This window comes from Cucurbita pepo, chromosome 16, assembly GCF_057944985.1.
Source record: "Cucurbita pepo subsp. pepo isolate OVF chromosome 16, ASM5794498v1, whole genome shotgun sequence".
NCBI lineage: Eukaryota > Viridiplantae > Streptophyta > Magnoliopsida > Cucurbitales > Cucurbitaceae > Cucurbita > Cucurbita pepo.
This window is the reverse complement of record NC_141813.1, coordinates 358,801-377,994: the sequence shown is the minus strand read 5'-3', so window position 1 is coordinate 377,994 and position 19,194 is coordinate 358,801. Positions and strand designations below refer to the sequence as shown.

The following is a 19,194-nucleotide window of genomic DNA, read 5'->3' as shown; positions in this document are numbered from 1 at the left end:
GCAAGGCTTGTTACCTATAGTCGTGTGCCAGATGTCATGACCATGCTTGTCTAAGGTGTGTTGTATGTTGCCACATGTCTGTTCCAAATCCATTTTACTTGTTTCCATGTTAGCTATGTCTTTATTATTTTTGTTATGTCAATTTAGGGGTGTATGACTGTTTGCCAAAATCACGTCAAAATTTGTCAAGACTAAAATGCCTCAAAATGTACTCTAGGAGGATGCGACTAGTTGTTTGGTAACCTAGGGTATTCGCTATCAAAGTCATAGTTGTTCCTTATTTGCTTGCTAGCCTAACATTGCTTTCTTAAATCGATTTTTAAACATTTTCTCAAGAACGGGGCCAAAGACTTGAGCATACGTCACTCATGCCAATAACAACTCAAACTCTAGTAGGCTGACTTAGTTGAGAGTGAGAGTATGTGTTGCACAATCGTGTTGCAGAGTCGTGACAAAGTGCAATTGTGATAGTATCAAAGTCTAATCGATCTTATACTCTTATACCCTATTCCCGGCCCTGATGGATGTAAATAGGTGTTGTTTCTTTCTCCTTCACCTATGAGCTCTTGTCTTATTCTATTCTAAGCTGTTACATTTATTTGTAAAGAAGACCCATTTCTTGAATTTGAGTTAATAAACATTTCCACTACAAACGGTATGTCCTAGGTTCACCAATTAGTAGAGATCTTAAAACAACTGGGCATGTCCTAGGTTCACCAATTAGTAGAGATCAAAGAGTAGATGCTCTACCTAAGTGAAGTCCCTGATGGTTTGAGATTTTTAAAATCTTGCGCAAGATCACTAAAGTGGTAGGCCGCCTCGAGGAAGTGCCCATCCATAAATTGATATTAAGAGTTGAGACCCTAGTAGACAAGGCCACAAGAGCGGGTGACTTCGAGCGTGGGATAGCTCGATAGCCTTTGTTGCCCAAATGGAGGAACATATATAGGGCTTAGACAATGCCCAAAAAATGGTTGTTCAGATAGTCTCATAAATAAGACGTAAGAGTAGTCCTTGATGTGGTCTAAGGCTGAAGTGTCTAAACCCCAAGTTAAACTTGACCATGAGAGAGGTTGGGAACCAAACCCCAAGGGTGCAGTCTAATATAACAAGGTAAATGTCCAAAAGCCTAAGCATTTCTATGGAGTTTAAGATTTCAAGACTCTAGAGAACTTTATCATTGACCTCGAATAGTACTTTTCAAGATACAATATATCTAGCTGATGATGCAAAGTTGTGGTGGAGATTTAAGTACATGGACATTTAAGATGGTTGATGTATCGTGGACACTTCGGAGAGTTCAAAACAAGAACTCTACTTGCAGTTCTTCTAAGAGAATGTTGAGAAAATAACAAGAAAGTTGAGGGAATTAAGGCATACCGAAAAGATTTGAGACTCAGTATATGTCCAAGAAAGATAAGATCTTCAGTTTTTTTGAGGGATTGAAGTCTTGTGTGAAGACCAAAGTCTACTAACAAAGAGTTTAAAACCTTTCTACGATCTATGCTAAAATCAAACGACTATTTGACCTTAGCAACGATCAATCCCAAGATATGAGGCAAAATCAAACTTCAGTAAGGGGAGGTAATAGAAATTACATATCTAACTTCCCCAAAGATGGGGAAGGTGACCTGACCGAGGGGAGTGTGAATCCTTTTTTGGTAAAAATTCATAACAAAAGAACAGTTACATTCAAGAAATTACATATCTAACTTCCCCAAAGATGGGGAAGGTGACCTGACCGAGGGGAGTGTGAATCCTTTTTTGGTAAAAATTCATAACAAAAGAACAGTTACATTCAAGGACTCTGTCTTGATTCATATGCAAGGGACTCATGGAGAATTTGAATGTGCACAAAGGTCGACACTTCATATCTTCTAAGCCAAATTTAGAACGAATTTAAAAGCTAAATATGAGACGATGGAAATTGAAACACAGTTAGTCCCTTGCATGGGGTCCTAAAGTATTTATCTACTCTCTAGAAGGAGGTGGGAGAGACAAAATAGCCAGCGGAGTGGATTTTTATGTATATTGAGGCTTAGGTTAACCACAGATCGGCCAAGAGCACTAGGGTCGACTCTAGAGCCACCCACAATTTCATGTCGGAGACCGAAGCGAAATGCTTGAACATTCTTTGGCATCGAGATACATGAAAGATGAAAGTTGTCAATTCGGTAGTCCAACACATCTTAGAAGTTGCAAAGAGAACTCCAATCAAGATAAACACTTGGAGTGGATAGACCAATTATTTTGTGATTATCAAGATGGATGACTTTGATATTATGTTAGAGATGGATTTCTTACTCGAACATAAAGTCACTTCCATGTCCGTAGCAAAATGCTTAGTGGTTATAGAGGTTCAACCCGACCATCATTCAAACTACTACCCAACCATCAAAAAGGATGAAGATGGTGTCAGCATTACAATTGAGATGAGATCTTATCCCACAGTTGTCATTGTTCCTAAAGCTAAAGAGAAGAGCTCGAGTAAGTCAATTCCAACAAAAACCTCATTGATGCTAGCAGAACACCACGCTGTATGACTAAAGATTTATCCTCACCTAGGGAGATCGATCAAGAAATTGGTTCTGTATTAGGGGTGAGATTGCTTGCCACAACTACAACTCAACCCAAGCTAGTTAGATTTCACAAGCTGCTAGTCATCTTGTTTAATGTCAAGTTTATTAAATCCGGAAGGGCTCACGTCAATGATCAATCATGTTTACTCAACTTGACATTGACATGTTTACTCACAATCATGCTTGTCTAAGGCGTGTTGTTTAGGACTGTAGACTCGTTCCAAATCCTTTTTACTTCCTTTCATGTTCGCTAAATCTTTATTATTTCTTTTATGTCAATCCAAGGGTATATAACCAATTGCCAAAATCATGTCTGCACTTGTCAGGACTATAATACCTAAAAAATGTACTACGAGAGTATGTGACTAATTATCAATTCTTCCTACTGGAGCTATATGCTATTAAAATTGTGATGGTTGCTTATTTGTTTGCTAGCCTATAACATTGTTTTTTTAGATCGACTTTCAAACATTTTCTAGAACTTTATCTAAGATTGGAGACTTGAGCATATATCGTCTATGTTAATAGCGACCCAAATTTAAGTCAATTGACTTATTAGAAGATGAGAGTAGGTATCACACAATCGCAATATTGTTGGTTGTTCGCTTGGTTAGTAGCAGCACAGCCATGTGCCGTGGACATATCCATTAGCCAATTACTTCGTTTAGAATGAATGGATTACCAAATTGCCAAGTCACTTTTTCATCTCTATCCATCTTATATATTTTGGATCGCACGTAAAGTTTATTTATAAGAATAATATGGATAACAAATACTTTCTTGAATCTTTAGGTCCATTTTCTATTTAGTTCTCAAGTTCCAAAATCCACTATATTTTTAGCTTCCAATTTTGATTTTGATTTTATTTATTTATTAAATTTTAAGATGTTACATTTTGTTTGAGTTTTTTCTTTTTTATTTATTTGTAGCCATTTTGTGTGTGATGTTAGTACCTATTAATTAATTTAAACGTCCAAGACCTTATTTTAAAAGTATTTATCACGAGATTTCGCATGTGTTTTAAAGCATGCATGTAGTGACATCACTAATTTAGGAGAAGAAAATTAGGGGCGTTAAAAGAATCAATGAATCGTTATACAATCATTTTTTTCTTAATCGACTGTCTTAAATTAATACATACAAAATGGGTGGTGCCTACTCTTAACTTCTGCATCAGTAAGAATGTGCTTCATTCTATAAGCTACAGGAGAGACAACTTTACGTGTTTTCTCGTCTGCTATCATTGGAGCAGAAGCATTTCTGAATGAAAAAATACACTACATTTGCATTACCTCAATTGATGATATGACTTTGAATGGCTCCAGGTATGAAGGCCTTCAATATTCCACATATAGAAAGAATACCTAACCTGAATGTAACTCAATTGATTAGTAGCTTCATTCATAGTATTTGAGATACGAAGATATTTGAAGGGCTCGAAGATGACGCTTTTGGATTGACAGAATCGTCCAAGCTTGAAGGAAAGTTGGAGCTAAATCAAAATAGGAACTCCATGCTTCAACAAGAGGACCTCTGGATGGGGCTGATGCCACCCAATTACTTTACTACTCCATGGGAAGCTCCAGAAATTTCGTCAAACTGCGTGTAAAAAGAAGACAAACTTATACAACTCCAGTCAAAAGAAAACTTGATTTCAGTTGAAACTAAACCAACCGTACCACCAGTCAAATGGTCAATTTCATTTTCTTTGGTTTCCAATTGAGATCAATAGGTCGGTTTCAGTTTGTACCCACAAATAATTGACTCCAACTGACTGATATTCAACCTAAACTTCAAGATAAACCTTTTGTGAGATCTCACACCGGTTAGAGAGGAGAACGAAGCATTCCTTCCAAAAGGTGTAGATACCTCTTCCTAGTAGACATGTTTTAAAACCGTGAGGCTGACGGCAACACGTAATGGGCCAAAACGGACAATATCTGCCTCCAGTGGACTTGGACTTAGACTGTTACACGCCCAAATTCCTCCTTCCAGACAAATGAGACCTTTCTTTTCTTAAATTTCAGAAAAGGTTCTTTCATTCCATTACAGATTCAAGTTTCTTATGTAAGAGTACCCTTCCAAGTTCCAACCCAATTCTGAAGAAAACTCGACATACCTTACAAATATGTTTGAAGGTAGGATTAGAACTCCACATATTTTTGGATTCAATAGCGCTTAGATCAACTTGAGGCCAGAAGAATCAATAACGGTTGGGCACATTCTTTCCGAAACCTCAAGTCTAATTAGGAAAAGATCTTTTAATTGACAAGAAACAACTATACAACCAGTATAAACAAAATTCTTTCTTGATGCCAAGAAACCTCACACAGCCTGAATCAGATGCCTCATGACAAAATTTCTTATAACCAGAATCCTTCATAATTTTAGTGATGGGCAAGAGTGCCTTATTTAGCTAAATGGGTTTGATAACATACCCTGTAGAAAAACTATTCACAGATTTCCAGGATACATCAAAAGAGATGATATAAATTAATCAACACAAACAGAAATTTTCTGATAAAATATTAAAACCAGAGTGCAAATCTATTTACTCAGTGAAACAATGTGCAGATTTGCGTACCGTTTTATGAGCACTTCGGGATTGTATGGAAAGAGATTCTCTCTATGAAGATTTTCCAAGGATCTTTTCAGCGACTGCAGACAATTTTTAGATTTCTTGAGGGCTTTTACCCAAAATCTTTGAGGCTTGTAGCTATAATCGCAATTTTTAGCGTCCACAGAAGATAGAAGAGTTTCATTTCTTTGATTGGGTGAACTAGACAATAGCTCGTCTGGAATAGTTGAGCTATCCAGCAAAACTTTTCTTCTCTTGCATGAAGAGTGAGTTGTAACATCCCACTCCGTTGATAAATCCTCTGGTGCACGCCTGGAGTCATTTATATGCAAACATCTACAAAAAGGAAAATTTGAGGCAAGTATCAGGAAGGGAAGGTACGATGCCCAGTAACCAGGTGCATAAAACCAGCACTGTGAAAGAGCCATGTTCTGAGGCACCAATTACCATTCACTACCACATAATAAAAACTTACTGATAGATCAGAAAATAAAAGCTTAGACGGTAATATGCAGACAAAGAGCAAGAAAGTTATCGGACTCCATGTTATTAGATGTCAACCGTGCTTCTGATGTAAATTTTAACAAGTTAACAAAGCAGTAGGGCACACCCAAGGAAATTATTATATTATTTTAAAACAACGCATACCTCAGGAGATATTCCAAACAATATGTTCCTGAATCTTTTGACATGAGGTAATCTAAGAGCATTTCATGATCATAGTTTAACTGCAAATAGAGACATAAGTCACACAATGTCTGCAGTTCAAGGAAATAGAAGCGATCAAAGCGAATAGGGCATTGAGGGAATTGAAACATGGGTGGAGGGTATGTCCTATCTGAAGTAATGTTTCTTACCTCCTTAAGAAAAATGTGGAACATGTGCTGAGGATAAAAGAAGTTTGAAACATGAAAAAGTATATCTTCCTCCACATCCTGGGACTGTCCTTCACAAGACCTAAATACAAGCAATGACCATCTTAAATATGCTGCAAGCAGTAGTTAGCAAAATATAAGATAAACCAAACGATTATTACTAACCATGGCCCTGAACGAGAAGGCAGAGGAAGAAGTTGCAACAACACTTTGAATAGTAAATCATCCTAGAGTTCAAGATAATAAAATTATTAGACATAAGTTCTTTGAATATGTTTTTCTTTCCAATAAAAGGTTTAATTATAAGAAAGAAACACCAGTTACAACTTAGACGGTATCACAAGTAACACGGTCATGTTGTTCTTATAATTGTCCTTTTCAAATAATCTTCTCGTAAATTTAATATATCACTGCTAAAATGAAAAGCACATTCAAATTTTCTCAATTTAAAACATCAAATTGCAAATTATTTTTTTCTGTTAATTACTCAAAAGGTTTCACCTTGAGATCACCACCTTCCCATAAACGAATATGTTAACCAATCACCCAGGAAGCATCAACTTTTCCAGAGTGATATCTCCCAAATTACTTTTAGAAGATTCATTTAAAAAGAAAACATTAGTACGCAACCCACTGCGTGCATAAACTTAACATATTTGTGAAATCTAGGACTGATTAAAAAACGGATACTGTCGAAAAATCAAGTGGTCAAGACAAGTATTATGCCTATTCAAAAGATTCCAAATGTGATACAATTCCCTGTTCAAGTTCATATCTACTTGTATGCCAGAACAAGCTGGCTAAGAAAGCAAACCAATACAACTCCATTATATACATTCTCTCAGTTGGGCATTTTGGCTTTGGGTCTGAGACGACCCTTACTTGATCTATTCTGAAACAGAACCTAAACTAATAATATGAAAAAGCAGTGAGCAACTTGGGACGACAGATGAGTCTGTTGGACTCATATATGAAGTCGTATGATCCCGACACTTGGCATGCTTTTGTGTATCCATGATGTGTCTCCAAACTCACATTCATTTCTAGTGGATGAATATTCAAATGAAACATCTTAGTGATTGCATAATTAACACATTGCCCAACACTGCCCAGCCCTCCCATATATTCTCTCAAGCCCACGACCTCTAATGACAGAACCCGCCCTAGGTTACCCTACCCAACCTAGAACATGGCGTACTGACAATAGATCTCAGTTAAACTATGGAACCTATTGTCAAACTTAGAAAAACTAAACATCTTTTTTAATACAATTGGTGGCTAACAAATCTTTGCTGAAACAAAATCCATAAAAATTTTGACAGTGCCGTTTGAAAATGGATAAAACACATCCGCAAGGAAACTGTATAAACACTACCAAAACAATCCAATTTCGATACTACAACCGTATGCGCCTCACCAACATCAGTCAAACTTTGCTTCAGAAATTTAAAATCACAAAGCCCAGATTTTAATCAGGAAAAACATTTAGGCCCGAATCCTATAATCAATCATCAATCTAAAGGAATTATATACAAGATCATCAAAATATGTTAGCCACTCTAGTTGTATAAACAAGATTTCAATAATAAAAGAATGAGCTAAAAGCCCAGCAGAGTGGTCAGGATTCATGAAAAAAAAATTCAAGACAATTACCATCATTCTAAATTGAAATTCAAAACTCTGTAAAACAAGGTAAATCATGAACAATTTTAGAACTCGAGATAAATAAAACATAGAAAGTAATATATTGAAAATGTAAGCACAAAGTTCTATTACCATAGTAATATATTGAAAATGTAAGCACAAAGTTCTATTACCATCACCAAATATGTGTCCAAATCTCCGATTATATTGGCATTGAAAAACTCAACACACACAATGTCAAAATTCACGATGTGATTGTGCCCCCGAGAAAGTCATTGAGAATGATGACTAATCTAAGTGGGGTGAATGTTACAATTGTACTAAGAAGAGAGTAGGTTATGTCCCCTATATGCAATCAGTTAGAAGGTGACACATGAAGGGCACCCATCAGGCCACGTGAGCCAAAATAGGCAAGTGTCATGATATCTCCGAAGAGCACAGTGCATCGCCCAACACACCAAGAAGAGTGTGCATGAAAGTAAGACATAAGCAAGATTAGAGACAATGTCGTCGTCATGAGTGTTAGAGACAGGCTTGGGCCCTAGGCCATAACCTTAGAAGTCAGAGTTCTAGCGTGAGTTTTGACATGTAGCTCTCGAGTTTAGAATTTCTCAATTTCTCAAACAATGATACATTTCTAAATTCTCAAATAGTCAAAGAATATCTCAAACATGTCAAAAACGACAATTCCAACTAAAATCATACAATCACATAGAAACTTCTGAAAAAATCATACCAAGTCATAAATTCTTCGAAATTTCATGGCATTAAATCAAAATTTCAATTTAGCAAACATAAATCATGCACTTCTTAATTAAAAATATTGATTGCTTTCAATAGATAAATAATGTACAAAACAAACATTAATTTCTCGAAGTTGCCATAGTTCTCAATAATTAAATCATTTGAATCAACATAATCGTAGATGTTTTCAGCACTCAAAATAACCACTCACAACTACTACGAGTGAGGTATTTTCGGGGCATAATAGCTCCAATCTCTGCTTGACCTCAAACAATAATTTTGCCATAGTATTAAAAACTATTTAATCCCCAATTAGAGCACAACCTCACTAAATAACCAAAAACGTTAATTTCTCATTATCACTTAGGTTAACTGTACTTTCCATGAGTTTAAACTCTAAAATATCAAGTAATTAATGACTAATGTTTCCAATAACTCATTAGTACTCCTTCATCCCACCTTAAAAACTCTGGTGGCTTAGATGGTTAAGGCAATATATTTCATGAATCTTATATTTCTAGAGGAATAAAAGGCATACAAAAGGCATTTTGTGTTTTGCTTGAATGAAGTGTGAAAGCCGAACAATATGATTAAGTATTTTTTTAGAAAGTGAAATATACAATAACAAAACATAAATTACTGAGATGATAATCCATTTCTTTTAACTATATAAACTTAAAGGAAAGGAAAAGATGCTGCAGTTGAGTGCAATGAAATATACAATCGACATATGTATATCACATATCTACATACGAGCTGGCATGCCCTTTTTCTTTGTTAAATTATTATTTTCTCTAGAAAAAACTAATGAATTAGAAACGAATATTTTAGCCATATTTAGGAAAATATGAAATTTTCTTCATCACTTAAGAGTGTGAAAAGCAACCAAAAGGTGAACAAAATTCAACAAAAAGATAAAAAGAAGAGTAGCCATGGTTGGTTTCCAGAGAGAAGGCATGCTCCATGGGAAGTGTTTAGCACAAGTGACTCCACCCACGTTGATCATCATAGATGGTTGCCTCTAACTAAAAAGAGCAACCAAACAAACAGCTAATAATTATTCTATGAGATTCTCCTTTAGCCATCTCAGATACATTATTTAGAGTAGAAGATAGAAACATTGTGTGTTTTTCCTCGTACAAGAGTTTCTATGTAGGAATACTTCTAATGATCTTCTAGATTGGATAGGTTCAATTCTAACAGTTTGAGGTACATAGTTAAATAATGATCTAGTTTCCAAGTTGCATCTACTTTTTGTGTCCAATACAAATCAAATCAATCTTCAATTGACAATATTACATAAAAGTATTAAGTATACAGTAAATGAAAAACAATTAAAAATTTAAAACACAAATATCTTAAACATTGATCTAAACATCACCCTGCTTCAAATATGGAAAACCAGCATTTCCAACACGACTTTTCATATTGAATAGAATACTATTAAATGTAAAGGACAAAGCAAGGACCTAGCACCCCATTTATTAGAGAAATATTCATGAGGTGAATCCACGGGAAAAATATAAACATTACTGTAGATCTAGTTTAATAGAGCTTAAAACATACTAGCATCTTATCTCTACTTTGTTTTCTTTTACAAGAAACATCAAGAGAAAAATGTACAAATCACTTGCACCATAAAGCCCAAGCCCTATCGATTGGAACAATGCAAAGAAAACTGTACATCCATAAAATAGAAGATAAAGCACAAAATAGTTATTGTGTAAAGCTTTATATGACATAGTGAAGAACAGAGAAGAAAATGTACAAACCTCATGCATATATAGCTGGAGAAATGATGACGCGAACTTGATGCAGTTTGTTGCATACATTTTAGTATCCAAAAGATTATTTGTTGGATGGTTCCCCTGAAGCCACTTATATAGCTCCAGTATAGCTTTCTTGCTACAATTGCAGCCATCACATTTACTTTCCAAATTTGTAGTGCACATCAACTGAGATTTTAGAGCTATAGATGCATCATACTTTTCAGTAGGTTGTTTACATATGAAGCTTAAGGAACACCTGAGGAAAAGAAAAATAGCCAGTCTTCGTAGATGCATGGAACATGGACTACGTTCTTCACCAAAATAGCTCACGGTCAATGGAGAATCTTCAAGGGAAGTGTCGGAGGAAGATTCCAGCTCAAGCTTTGGAAGCAGCAAGAGATTTTGGAAACGATTTCTGCAAAGTTGCAACCATAGAACAAGAGTGGAACATTGAAGATGGCAACCGAAACTAAGCCTTATCATTAATATCTGAAAAATGAAGAATTACTTAACTTAGTGAACCACTCAGAATTAAACCTTGTGTCACTCACGAGCAGCATAACATCAGCAATTTGTAAAAATTAAGATTTTCAGTTCCTTATATTTTGGTGGGGCATATGATCCGGCAGATATCTCAAATTAACAAGATGCAATTAGCAACAAGAAATAAATTATTAAGCACAAGTATGTATATAAATATATATATATATATGAAGAAGAGTTGGGGTGGGGGAGGAGAGACAAAAAGAGATCATTATTGAAAAAGCTACGAATAACTTTCCAAGAGGGGATGAATAATAGAAGAAACAAATCCTTTCCACATCTAAATACAACCCATTCTCCTCATGGAGAACTAAAGTTACCAACACCGAATATTAGGGAATCTCATTTGATGTTTGGTTGGAGAAAGCCGAAGCAATGGGATCTCACGTTGGCTCAAGCAGAACTTGCTTACAGCCATATGAAGAACCGGTCCATAGGAAAGCCACCATTTGAGATTGTATATACCAAACTAACTCCCTAGACTTGTGGTTGATCTAGCTAACGTCCCTTCAACTGTTGATTTCAGTCAAGGAGCTGAAACTATGACCGAGAGTGTGGCTGAACTACATAAATAAGTTGTTGAGTGTCACGGTCATGCTTGTCCATGGAGTGTTGCCCGTGGCTGCATGCCCGCTGCATGCCAAACCCCTCATATGTGCTACTTTTCGCTTTCTTGATGTATAGTTTCATTATTGTATTTTCTAGGAGTATGACATTTCGGCAAAATCATATCTTCGCTTAGTAGACTTGAAATGCCTCATAATGTACTATAGGGGGATCTGACTGGTCGTCAATTTTTCCTACCTAGAGTTGTATGCTATCTAAGCCGTTGTGTTGCCTTTCTTGTTTGCTAGCCTATAACATTACTTTCACCATTGCTTTCGTCATTACTTTTGAACTCTCTTTCCAAAATCTCTCTACCCCATTTTCTAAAACCCTCTTCTCAAAGCGGGGCCAAAGGCTTGGGTATACATCTTCCAACCAATGATGACTTGAATTCGAATTGGCTAACTCACTCAGTGGCGAGGGTGAGTGTCGCACAATCATTCGCAAATGTCAAAAGAAAGTGTGATTGTGACCGTTGGTATCAGAGCCAAATTGGCTCCAAGAAACGTTTCAGTAAACATGTCCACGACAAAGCAATTTAACAAGTCTCGCGCCAACCGACTGGTCGACATCGAAGAGCAAATGCTCTATCTACAAGTCCTCGACAATCTTCGTTACGAGGATGAGCATGTGAAGGAGCTGGTTGTCTTGATGGAAGATTGGATTGATATAGTAGCTAGTTGTCTTGATGGGATGCCTATTCAGGAACTGATGTTCAAGGTTGACACCCTAGAAGAGATAGCCACGAGAGTTGGTTGCTTCGAGCGAGGGGGTAGCTTGACGGGCTCTGTTGCCCAAATAAAAGAGCGTGCCAATGGTTTGGACAGCTCCCAGAAAGCGGTCGTTCATGGACAGCTCCCAGAAAGCAGTTGTTCAGATGCTCAATGGACTCTCTGAAGATGTGAAAGCGGCCCTCAACATGGTCAGGGCAAAAGTGCCAAACCTATGCGCCAAACTAAATCTTACCATAAGAGCGGTGGGGAACCAAACTCCTATAAAGGCAGTACAATTCAATAAAGTTAAAGTTCCAGAGCCCAAACCCTTCCCGTGGGGTTTGGGATGCCAAGGCCCTAGAAAACTTCATCTTTGACCTTGAGCAATACTTCCGTGCCAGGAACACTATGACAGAGGAATCAAAAGTCACATTGGTGATGATGCATCTGGCTGAAGATGCAAAACTATGGTGGTGGTCAAAGTATATGGATATCCAAGATGGTCGATGCACTGTAGATACATGGGAAAGATTGAAGCAAGAACTCTGCTCACAATTCTTTACAGAGAAAGTCGAAATATTGGTTAGGAGAAAGTTGACACACATAGGGAATGTCTGAGAATACGTCAAGCAATTTCTTGTGCTAATGTTGAATATTCGCGATATGTCTGAGAAAGACAAGGTCTTCTATTTTCTTGAGGGATTGAAGTCGTGGGAAAAATCAAAGGTATATGAACAACGAGTGCAAGACCTCTCCTCAGCTTATGCTGAGGCAGAATGGTTATTTGAACGGAGCAATGAACAATCTCAAGATGTGAGACAGAACCAACCCTCCTCAATTGGAGGCAACAAGAACAACAAGCCGATCTCACCCAAAAGTGGGGAAGGCGATAGAACGGGATGAGAAGATCATAGACCCCCACAACAAAAGAGTGGAAAATTTTGGGTGACTCTACCACCCAAATCACTCAGTCGGCCCCCACCCTACTTCATTTGCAAGGGGACCCATAGGGTGTATGAGTGCCCCAAGTGGGCAGCCCTCCAGGCCTTCCAAGCCGCAGGAATGGAGTCGGAAGCCAGACTCAAAATAGAGGAGACAGAAAGATCTTCATCTAAAAACATTGACAACCCCTGTATGGGGATCTAAAGTTTCTATCTGCTCTTCAAAAGAAAGTAGGGGAGTCAAAGGAGCCGATCGAAAGGGGCACGATGTTCGTGGAAGCATGGGTTAACCACAGAGTGACCAAGAGCACTATAGTCAACTCTAGGATCACCCACAACTTTATGACAAAGACCGAAGCCGAACGCTTGAATATTAACTGGCACTCAGACTCGGGAAAATAAACGACGTCAACTTGGCAGCCCTACCAATTTTGGGAGTGGCAAAGAAGATCCTCATCAAACTAGGAACTTGGAGTGGACAAAGGGACTCTGAGATCGCTTAGATGAATGACTTCGATGTCGTATTAGGGATGAAGTTCCTATTTGAACACAAAGACGTCCCCATGCCCTTCGCCAAATGCTTGGTCATCACGGGTCCAGCCCCACAATTGTCCAAATGAACATCAAGCAACCAGAAAGGGTGAAGATGATATCAACCCTCCAGCAAAAGTGAGGCCTCATTTATAATGAACCCACCTTCATGGCCATTCCTATGGTCGAAGTGAGGAACTCGACTGAATTGATCCCTATAGAAATACAGAAGGTGATAGATCGGTATCAAGACATGTTGACTTGAACATGATAACTCAGACACTTGAACTGCCCTTCCACAAAACCCAAAGATGTGGAAGCAGAAACAAAATAGTTATACAACACTGTAAATGGCACGATATAGACAGCAGAATATCTTACATTGAAATTGAAACCAATCGTAAAATCCTCAGTCCAATTAAGATTCATTTAGTACAATCATTGAGAATACTAAACCAAGTACGAAAGTTAATTTAAATGTGTAGATTTAACTAGATTAAGGATTAAAAATCAAAAAGAAGAAAAGAAGATTAGAAATATATTAAGTTTGCTATTATTGGCAAACTTAGGCAGTAGTAACTTTAAGAAAATAAAATAAAAAGCTAAAAAATCAAAAAATGAATCAGAACTATAATAAAAATGTATGGTTCCTTAACTTCCAATAAACCACACGTTCCAGGCAAGTATTACCTTAAATAGAATCTTAACTTTCACTAACAACACATGTTCCTTGTATGTTAAAATTAGATACCTTCGCCACCGATGAGAATCAAACTTGTTAAAAAGATTCGACCAAATAAAAAATTGACGACAATAATAACCATATTTGAATAATCTAGCTAGCCAACAGGTATTCTAACTGTATTGACCTTGTATAAAAAAAAACTAGTCCAATGTATATTCTGGGGAGGGCAAGTACAAGGAGAGATTTATACCAACAACTTGTGACTGAAATATCGGGACAAGCACCCATCAAAGTGATCTACTTGGTAGTTGAGGCACCAATCAAAAAGGTTTGGAATCAGGTTGATAATTGTACCAAGTAGGGGGTGAGTCGTAAGCGAACCACCTGAAGCTTCCTCAAAGTCACTTGGCTCAGCCAAGGAACATAGAAATTGAACAAAATTTCCTAGGAACAGAAATTTTAATCCTTGCTTCCGATGCAAATTACTGTGACATGAGTCATCATTGCTCTGGACTTCTACAATGTTAAAACTTTCCTCAGTGAGGATCTTACCCAATAAATTCCAAGGGATCTTTGAAAGACAAGAATTAACAGAATCAAAGAACACTGCAACAAGATCACTCTGCTCTTGCTTCAAGAATTTCAAGGTATTTCGCAAAACTTGAATAATGCCAGCAACTGTGGACAAATTGGAATTTTTCAGCTTAGGTAGTAAGATATTACTTAAGGTCGATAAATAACAGTCTAAATTTTCAGACCCAGTGATTGAGGGTGCAGTAGAAGATATGAATCTGGCAAGCACCAACTCCATGCAAAAACATAATGAGTGAACCAATTCATACCAGTGTCTTGTGCTTCCCTGCATAATTAAACAGGTTGAAATATTAGTGTAAAACCTATGTGATAGTGATAAACTAAAATTTCAGACACGAGTAGAGTAACATACAGTTAGAAACACAAATTTTGTAATGGCTGTAAGAACATTGCCCACAAGATGTTTGACATACTGATTCTCAAAAGCTAGTAAAAGTACCTGCAGATAAGGAGAAAGGTAAATTTCCTAGAGGTGAAGTAGAGAAGAAGTTTGGAAGGATTGTTGACTTAGATTAACAATACAATTAAGAGATAGAATACCAGACTATCTAGAGGATTGCTTTTCGGGGAAGCGAAATAAATTTCATTGATAAATGAAACAAGGGAGGAAAATCTCCCTAATAGAAAGAGAATCACAAGAAAGATTTCCAATTGAAGAGTACAGAAGCAAGACTATAGCCTCTAAAGGGGTGGGTACATTTACACCTACAGAAAGGTGTCAAAAAAATTGAGTCCATAAAACCAGTAAAAGTCAAAGAAACATCCCTGAAAATTCTGCTATTACAATGCGTTCTTTGTGCAAATAAGAACGTTACATACCCTGTATTTAACTTCACAGCAGCATCAGAAACAAGGTACAAACAAAAATACACTCTTTTTGTCTACAAGAAGAGAAACTCCCATTTTTATGCATTAAACAAGTATGTACATAAAGAACTAAATACTTTACTAAACTTAAAATATGCTAGTCAATTCCATCATTGGCTTGGCTCTTTATAGCTTCGTTTTCTACAGAGGTTACGAACAAGAGCAGAGAAATACACCCAAGTTTATGCATGTCACAACTGTTCACAACAAATCAATGTTTATGCATGATGACTTTGCATCTGAGCATAAGCACTGCTTTTCTCGCGAGAAATCACCATTTAGTTAATAGACTGCAAAAGCAATATTGAGAACAAAGAACTCAAAAACTATGTTCTGGTCCTCCCTAAGTCCATATTTATTGTAAGAAATTACCAATTCAGAGATAATCTTCGCCATACAATGATGCCTCACAAAAGATTGGTCACACTCATCACTGCTTTTCTCGTGAGAAATCAACATTTGAATCCCTTCCTGATCGACAATACATCAATGAAGTTACCGAAAAGTGCAAGTGTCTGAGAGAGAGAGAGAGAGAGAGAGAGAGAGAGAGAAAGAGAGAAAGAGAGAGAGAGAGAAAGAGAGAAAGAGAGAGAGAGAGAAAGAGAGAAAGAGAGAAAGAGAGAGACAGAGATAGAGACAGAGAGACCAACACTATCAGAGTCACCATCAATTTCTTGAACCCGGCGCTGAATTTCAGTTACGACCTAATGAATGAACAGACAACAAAATGAGGCAACAAACTTGTAAGGAAAACTGAGAAGTTCCAAATCAAAGAGCAACAACAGAGTCACAGAAACAAAGAGTAAAGAAAAGCGAAGCAAACATGAGAGAGCGCAATAAGCAGTTCCTTTTCCTTCTCTTTGCTCTCCAAGACCACTCCATCTTCCTATTCACCAAAAAATGAAAAACGTAACTCCTCTTCAACGATAATAACAGAAAACTTGAGGCGAATGATGTAAACGAGAAAAAGAAATGGCAACAATTGAGAACAGCGAAACCTAACTGCAAAAGGACGAAGACAATGATCGACGAGCCGGCAAAGCCACAAGCACTTCTCACCGCCGAGCGACATTAGCAGGCACCGCCGATGAGTTCATCTACGGGGCTTCGAAATATCCCGTTTCCATGGCGAATTGCGAGACGAAATGAATTTGGCGCAAAGGATATGTTTGAGGGGTGAAAATGATATTTCCTATAAATTAAAATACCCTTCGCTCGTTTTGAAGCCCAGAATAAAAGAGCTCGTCTTCCCATGACGGAAGCGCTTTCTTTAGCAGCGCTTGTCCAAAAATGCACTTCCGTAGCCTCACTGAAGGCGGCGCGTCAGCTACACGCTCTGATCCTCACCTCCGCACCTACCGCCTCGTCTCTATCTCCTTACATTTGCAACAATATCGTATCCATGTACGCGCGATGTGGCACAATTTGGGAGTCACAGAAAGTGTTCGACACAATGCCGCAGAGAAATCTCGTTTCGTTTAATGCTCTAATGGCGGCCTATTCTCGGTCTCATGATCATGCTCCATTGGCTTTCAATCTGCTTTCGCAAATGGAGCTTGAATTTCTCCGACCCAATGCCTCCACTCTAACGAGCTTGTTGCAGGCAGCTTCTTCCATGGAAGATCGATTTTGGGGCTCTTTGGTTCATACGCAAGTAGTGAAACGTGGGTTCGTTAATGATGTTCCTGTGCAAACCGCGCTAATTGGGACTTACTCACATTGCTTGGATTTGGAATCTGCTGGAAAAGTTTTCCGGTGGACGATCAATAAGGATATTGTGGCTTGGAATTCCATGATCTTTGGAAATTTGAAGAACGACAAATTGAACGAGGCGCTTCGTCTGTTCAATGAAATGCTGGGAATTGGTCTGGTTCCTACTCAATTCACGTATTCAATGGTTTTGAATATATGTTGTAGAAATGGAGACTGGCAATTTGGTCGACTCGTCCATGGCCGTATCATCACCTCAAATGCCATAATTGACAGAACTCTGCAAAATGTTCTGTTGGATTTGTACTGCAACTGTGGGGATACCCATACGGCGTTTTGGATCTTCAACAGAATTGAAAACCCAGATTTAGTTACTTGGAACACAATCATCTCAGGGTGTTCCGAGAATGAAGAAGAAGAGATGGCCATGAAGCTATTTTTACAACTGCGGAAATCATCACTTCCCAAACCAGACGATTATACTTATGCAGCTGTAATCGCCACCATTGACAGCCCTCGGAGTGGAATGTCTTTTGTTGCTCAAGTTATAAAGGATGGATTTGAAAGCAGTGTGTTTGTAAGCAGTGTCATCGTGTCCATGTTATTTAGAAGCGGCGAATCTCAAGCTGCTGAGAGGGTTTTTGGGTGTATTGCGATGAAGGATGTTGTTCTGTGGACTGAAATGATCAGTGGGTATTCAAGAATGGGCGAAGGGGAAAAGGGTATCAAATGCTTTCATCAAATGCATCAGGCTGGGCATGAAACTGACAGTTTTTCACTCAGTTTGGCTTTGAGTTTGTGTGCTGATCTTGCCACTCTGAAACAGGGGGAGACGTTTCATTCTCAGGCCATAAAAACAGGGTGTGAAGCTGAAACCTATGTCCTTGGGAGTCTAATCGACATGTATGCCAAAAATGGTGACTTGAGTTCTGCTAAGTTTGTATTTTCTCAAATCCCATATCCGGATTTGAAGTGTTGGAACTCCATTCTTGGAGGGTACAGCCACCATGGGAATATGGAAGAGGCATTGAATCTGTTCTTTGAGCTTCGAGACCATGGTGTGGAGCCAGATCAAGTAACATTTCTTTCCTTACTTTCGGCTTGCAACCACAGCAGCTCAGTTGAAATAGGGAAGTTTTTATGGAACTATATGAAGGAAAGTAATATTATGCCAAATTGTAAGCACTATTCTTGCATGGTTAGCTTGTTAAGCCGAGCTGGGTTCATGGACGAAGCAGAGGAAATGATTATCAAATCACCATTTGCAGATGGTGATCCAGAGCTATGGCGAACTCTGCTAAGTTCGTGTGTTTCTAAGAAAAATCTGAGAGTGGGAGTTCGTGCTGCAAAACGAGTGTTGGGATTAGATTCAGAAGACAGTGCAGCTCATATCTTGCTGTCGAATCTGTATGCGGCAGCAGGGAAATGGGATGGTGTTGCAGAGATGAGGAGAAGAATAAGAGAGTCAAGGGTGGGAAAGGAGCCTGGTCTAAGTTGGATTGAGAGTAAGAGACATATCCAAGCGTTTTCTTGTGGTTTGCAGTCACATCCAGAGGTTGATGAAGCTCGAGTTACGCTGCTTAGGCTGAGAGGAAACATGGGTGCAGAAATGGATGAATCAAGTGGGATAGGAGTTTAATCAAGTGAGAGCATTTCAGACACTGAAATTTATTAGTGTTCTTATACCAACTGGTAAAAGTTAGGGGCCAAGTTTTGAAATGTAGAGGTTGGGGAGAATCATATAATGCCACCATTCAATTTTGGTCTTTATGGCTTTGGGTGGGATTTTTGTGGCCCAGTAATTAGGAGACACTT

The 19,194-nt window shown here is 38.0% G+C and overlaps 2 protein-coding genes across 5 annotated transcripts; one reads left to right on the top strand and one right to left on the bottom strand.

Annotated features, from left to right (window-relative positions):
• Positions 1–3,652: 3,652 nt before the first annotated feature.
• Positions 3,653–16,977, bottom strand: LOC111777574 (golgin). Of its 4 annotated transcripts, XR_015412033.1 has the most exons (13): positions 16,673–16,977; positions 16,493–16,555; positions 16,320–16,373; positions 16,042–16,140; positions 15,155–15,241; positions 14,459–15,067; positions 10,193–10,678; positions 6,198–6,259; positions 6,015–6,114; positions 5,806–5,885; positions 5,164–5,493; positions 3,949–4,178; positions 3,653–3,839 (listed from the first exon to the last, which is right to left on the bottom strand). XR_015412033.1 is itself a non-coding variant. In XM_087118333.1 (12 exons), exons 1-12 carry the CDS (start codon positions 16,739–16,741, stop codon positions 4,145–4,147), a joined length of 2,073 nt encoding a protein of 690 aa, XP_086974459.1. In that variant the 5' UTR covers positions 16,742–16,977; the 3' UTR covers positions 3,653–4,144. The 4 variants fall into 4 exon arrangements, 3 of the variants coding, with proteins under 3 accessions (XP_086974459.1, XP_086974460.1, XP_086974461.1); XM_087118333.1 differs by having other exon boundaries at positions 3,653–4,178; XM_087118334.1 differs by having other exon boundaries at positions 3,653–4,178; positions 16,042–16,136; positions 16,322–16,373.
• On the top strand, positions 16,922–19,145 carry LOC111777570 (Pentatricopeptide repeat (PPR) superfamily protein). The gene has a single exon (XM_023657229.2). It carries the CDS (start codon positions 16,922–16,924, stop codon positions 19,016–19,018), a length of 2,097 nt encoding a protein of 698 aa, XP_023512997.2. The 3' UTR covers positions 19,019–19,145.
• Positions 19,146–19,194: the final 49 nt, after the last annotated feature.

What these genes read in the sequence shown, in the direction of transcription:
- LOC111777570 (XM_023657229.2), top strand. Translation starts at nt 16,922, where the DNA reads ATGACGGAAGCGCTTTCTTTAGCAGCGCTTGTCCAAAAATGCACTTCC.
- LOC111777574 (XM_087118333.1), bottom strand. Translation starts at nt 16,741, where the DNA reads ATGTCGCTCGGCGGTGAGAAGTGCTTGTGGCTTTGCCGGCTCGTCGAT. An exon ending in TCCAGCTATATATGCATGAG is followed by an intron (nt 6,260 to 10,192) that starts GTTTGTACATTT and finishes CTTGAACTCTAG; the next exon opens with GATGATTTACTATTCAAAGT. An exon ending in CCCGAAGTGCTCATAAAACG is followed by an intron (nt 4,179 to 5,163) that starts GTACGCAAATCT and finishes TTTTACACGCAG; the next exon opens with TTTGACGAAATTTCTGGAGC.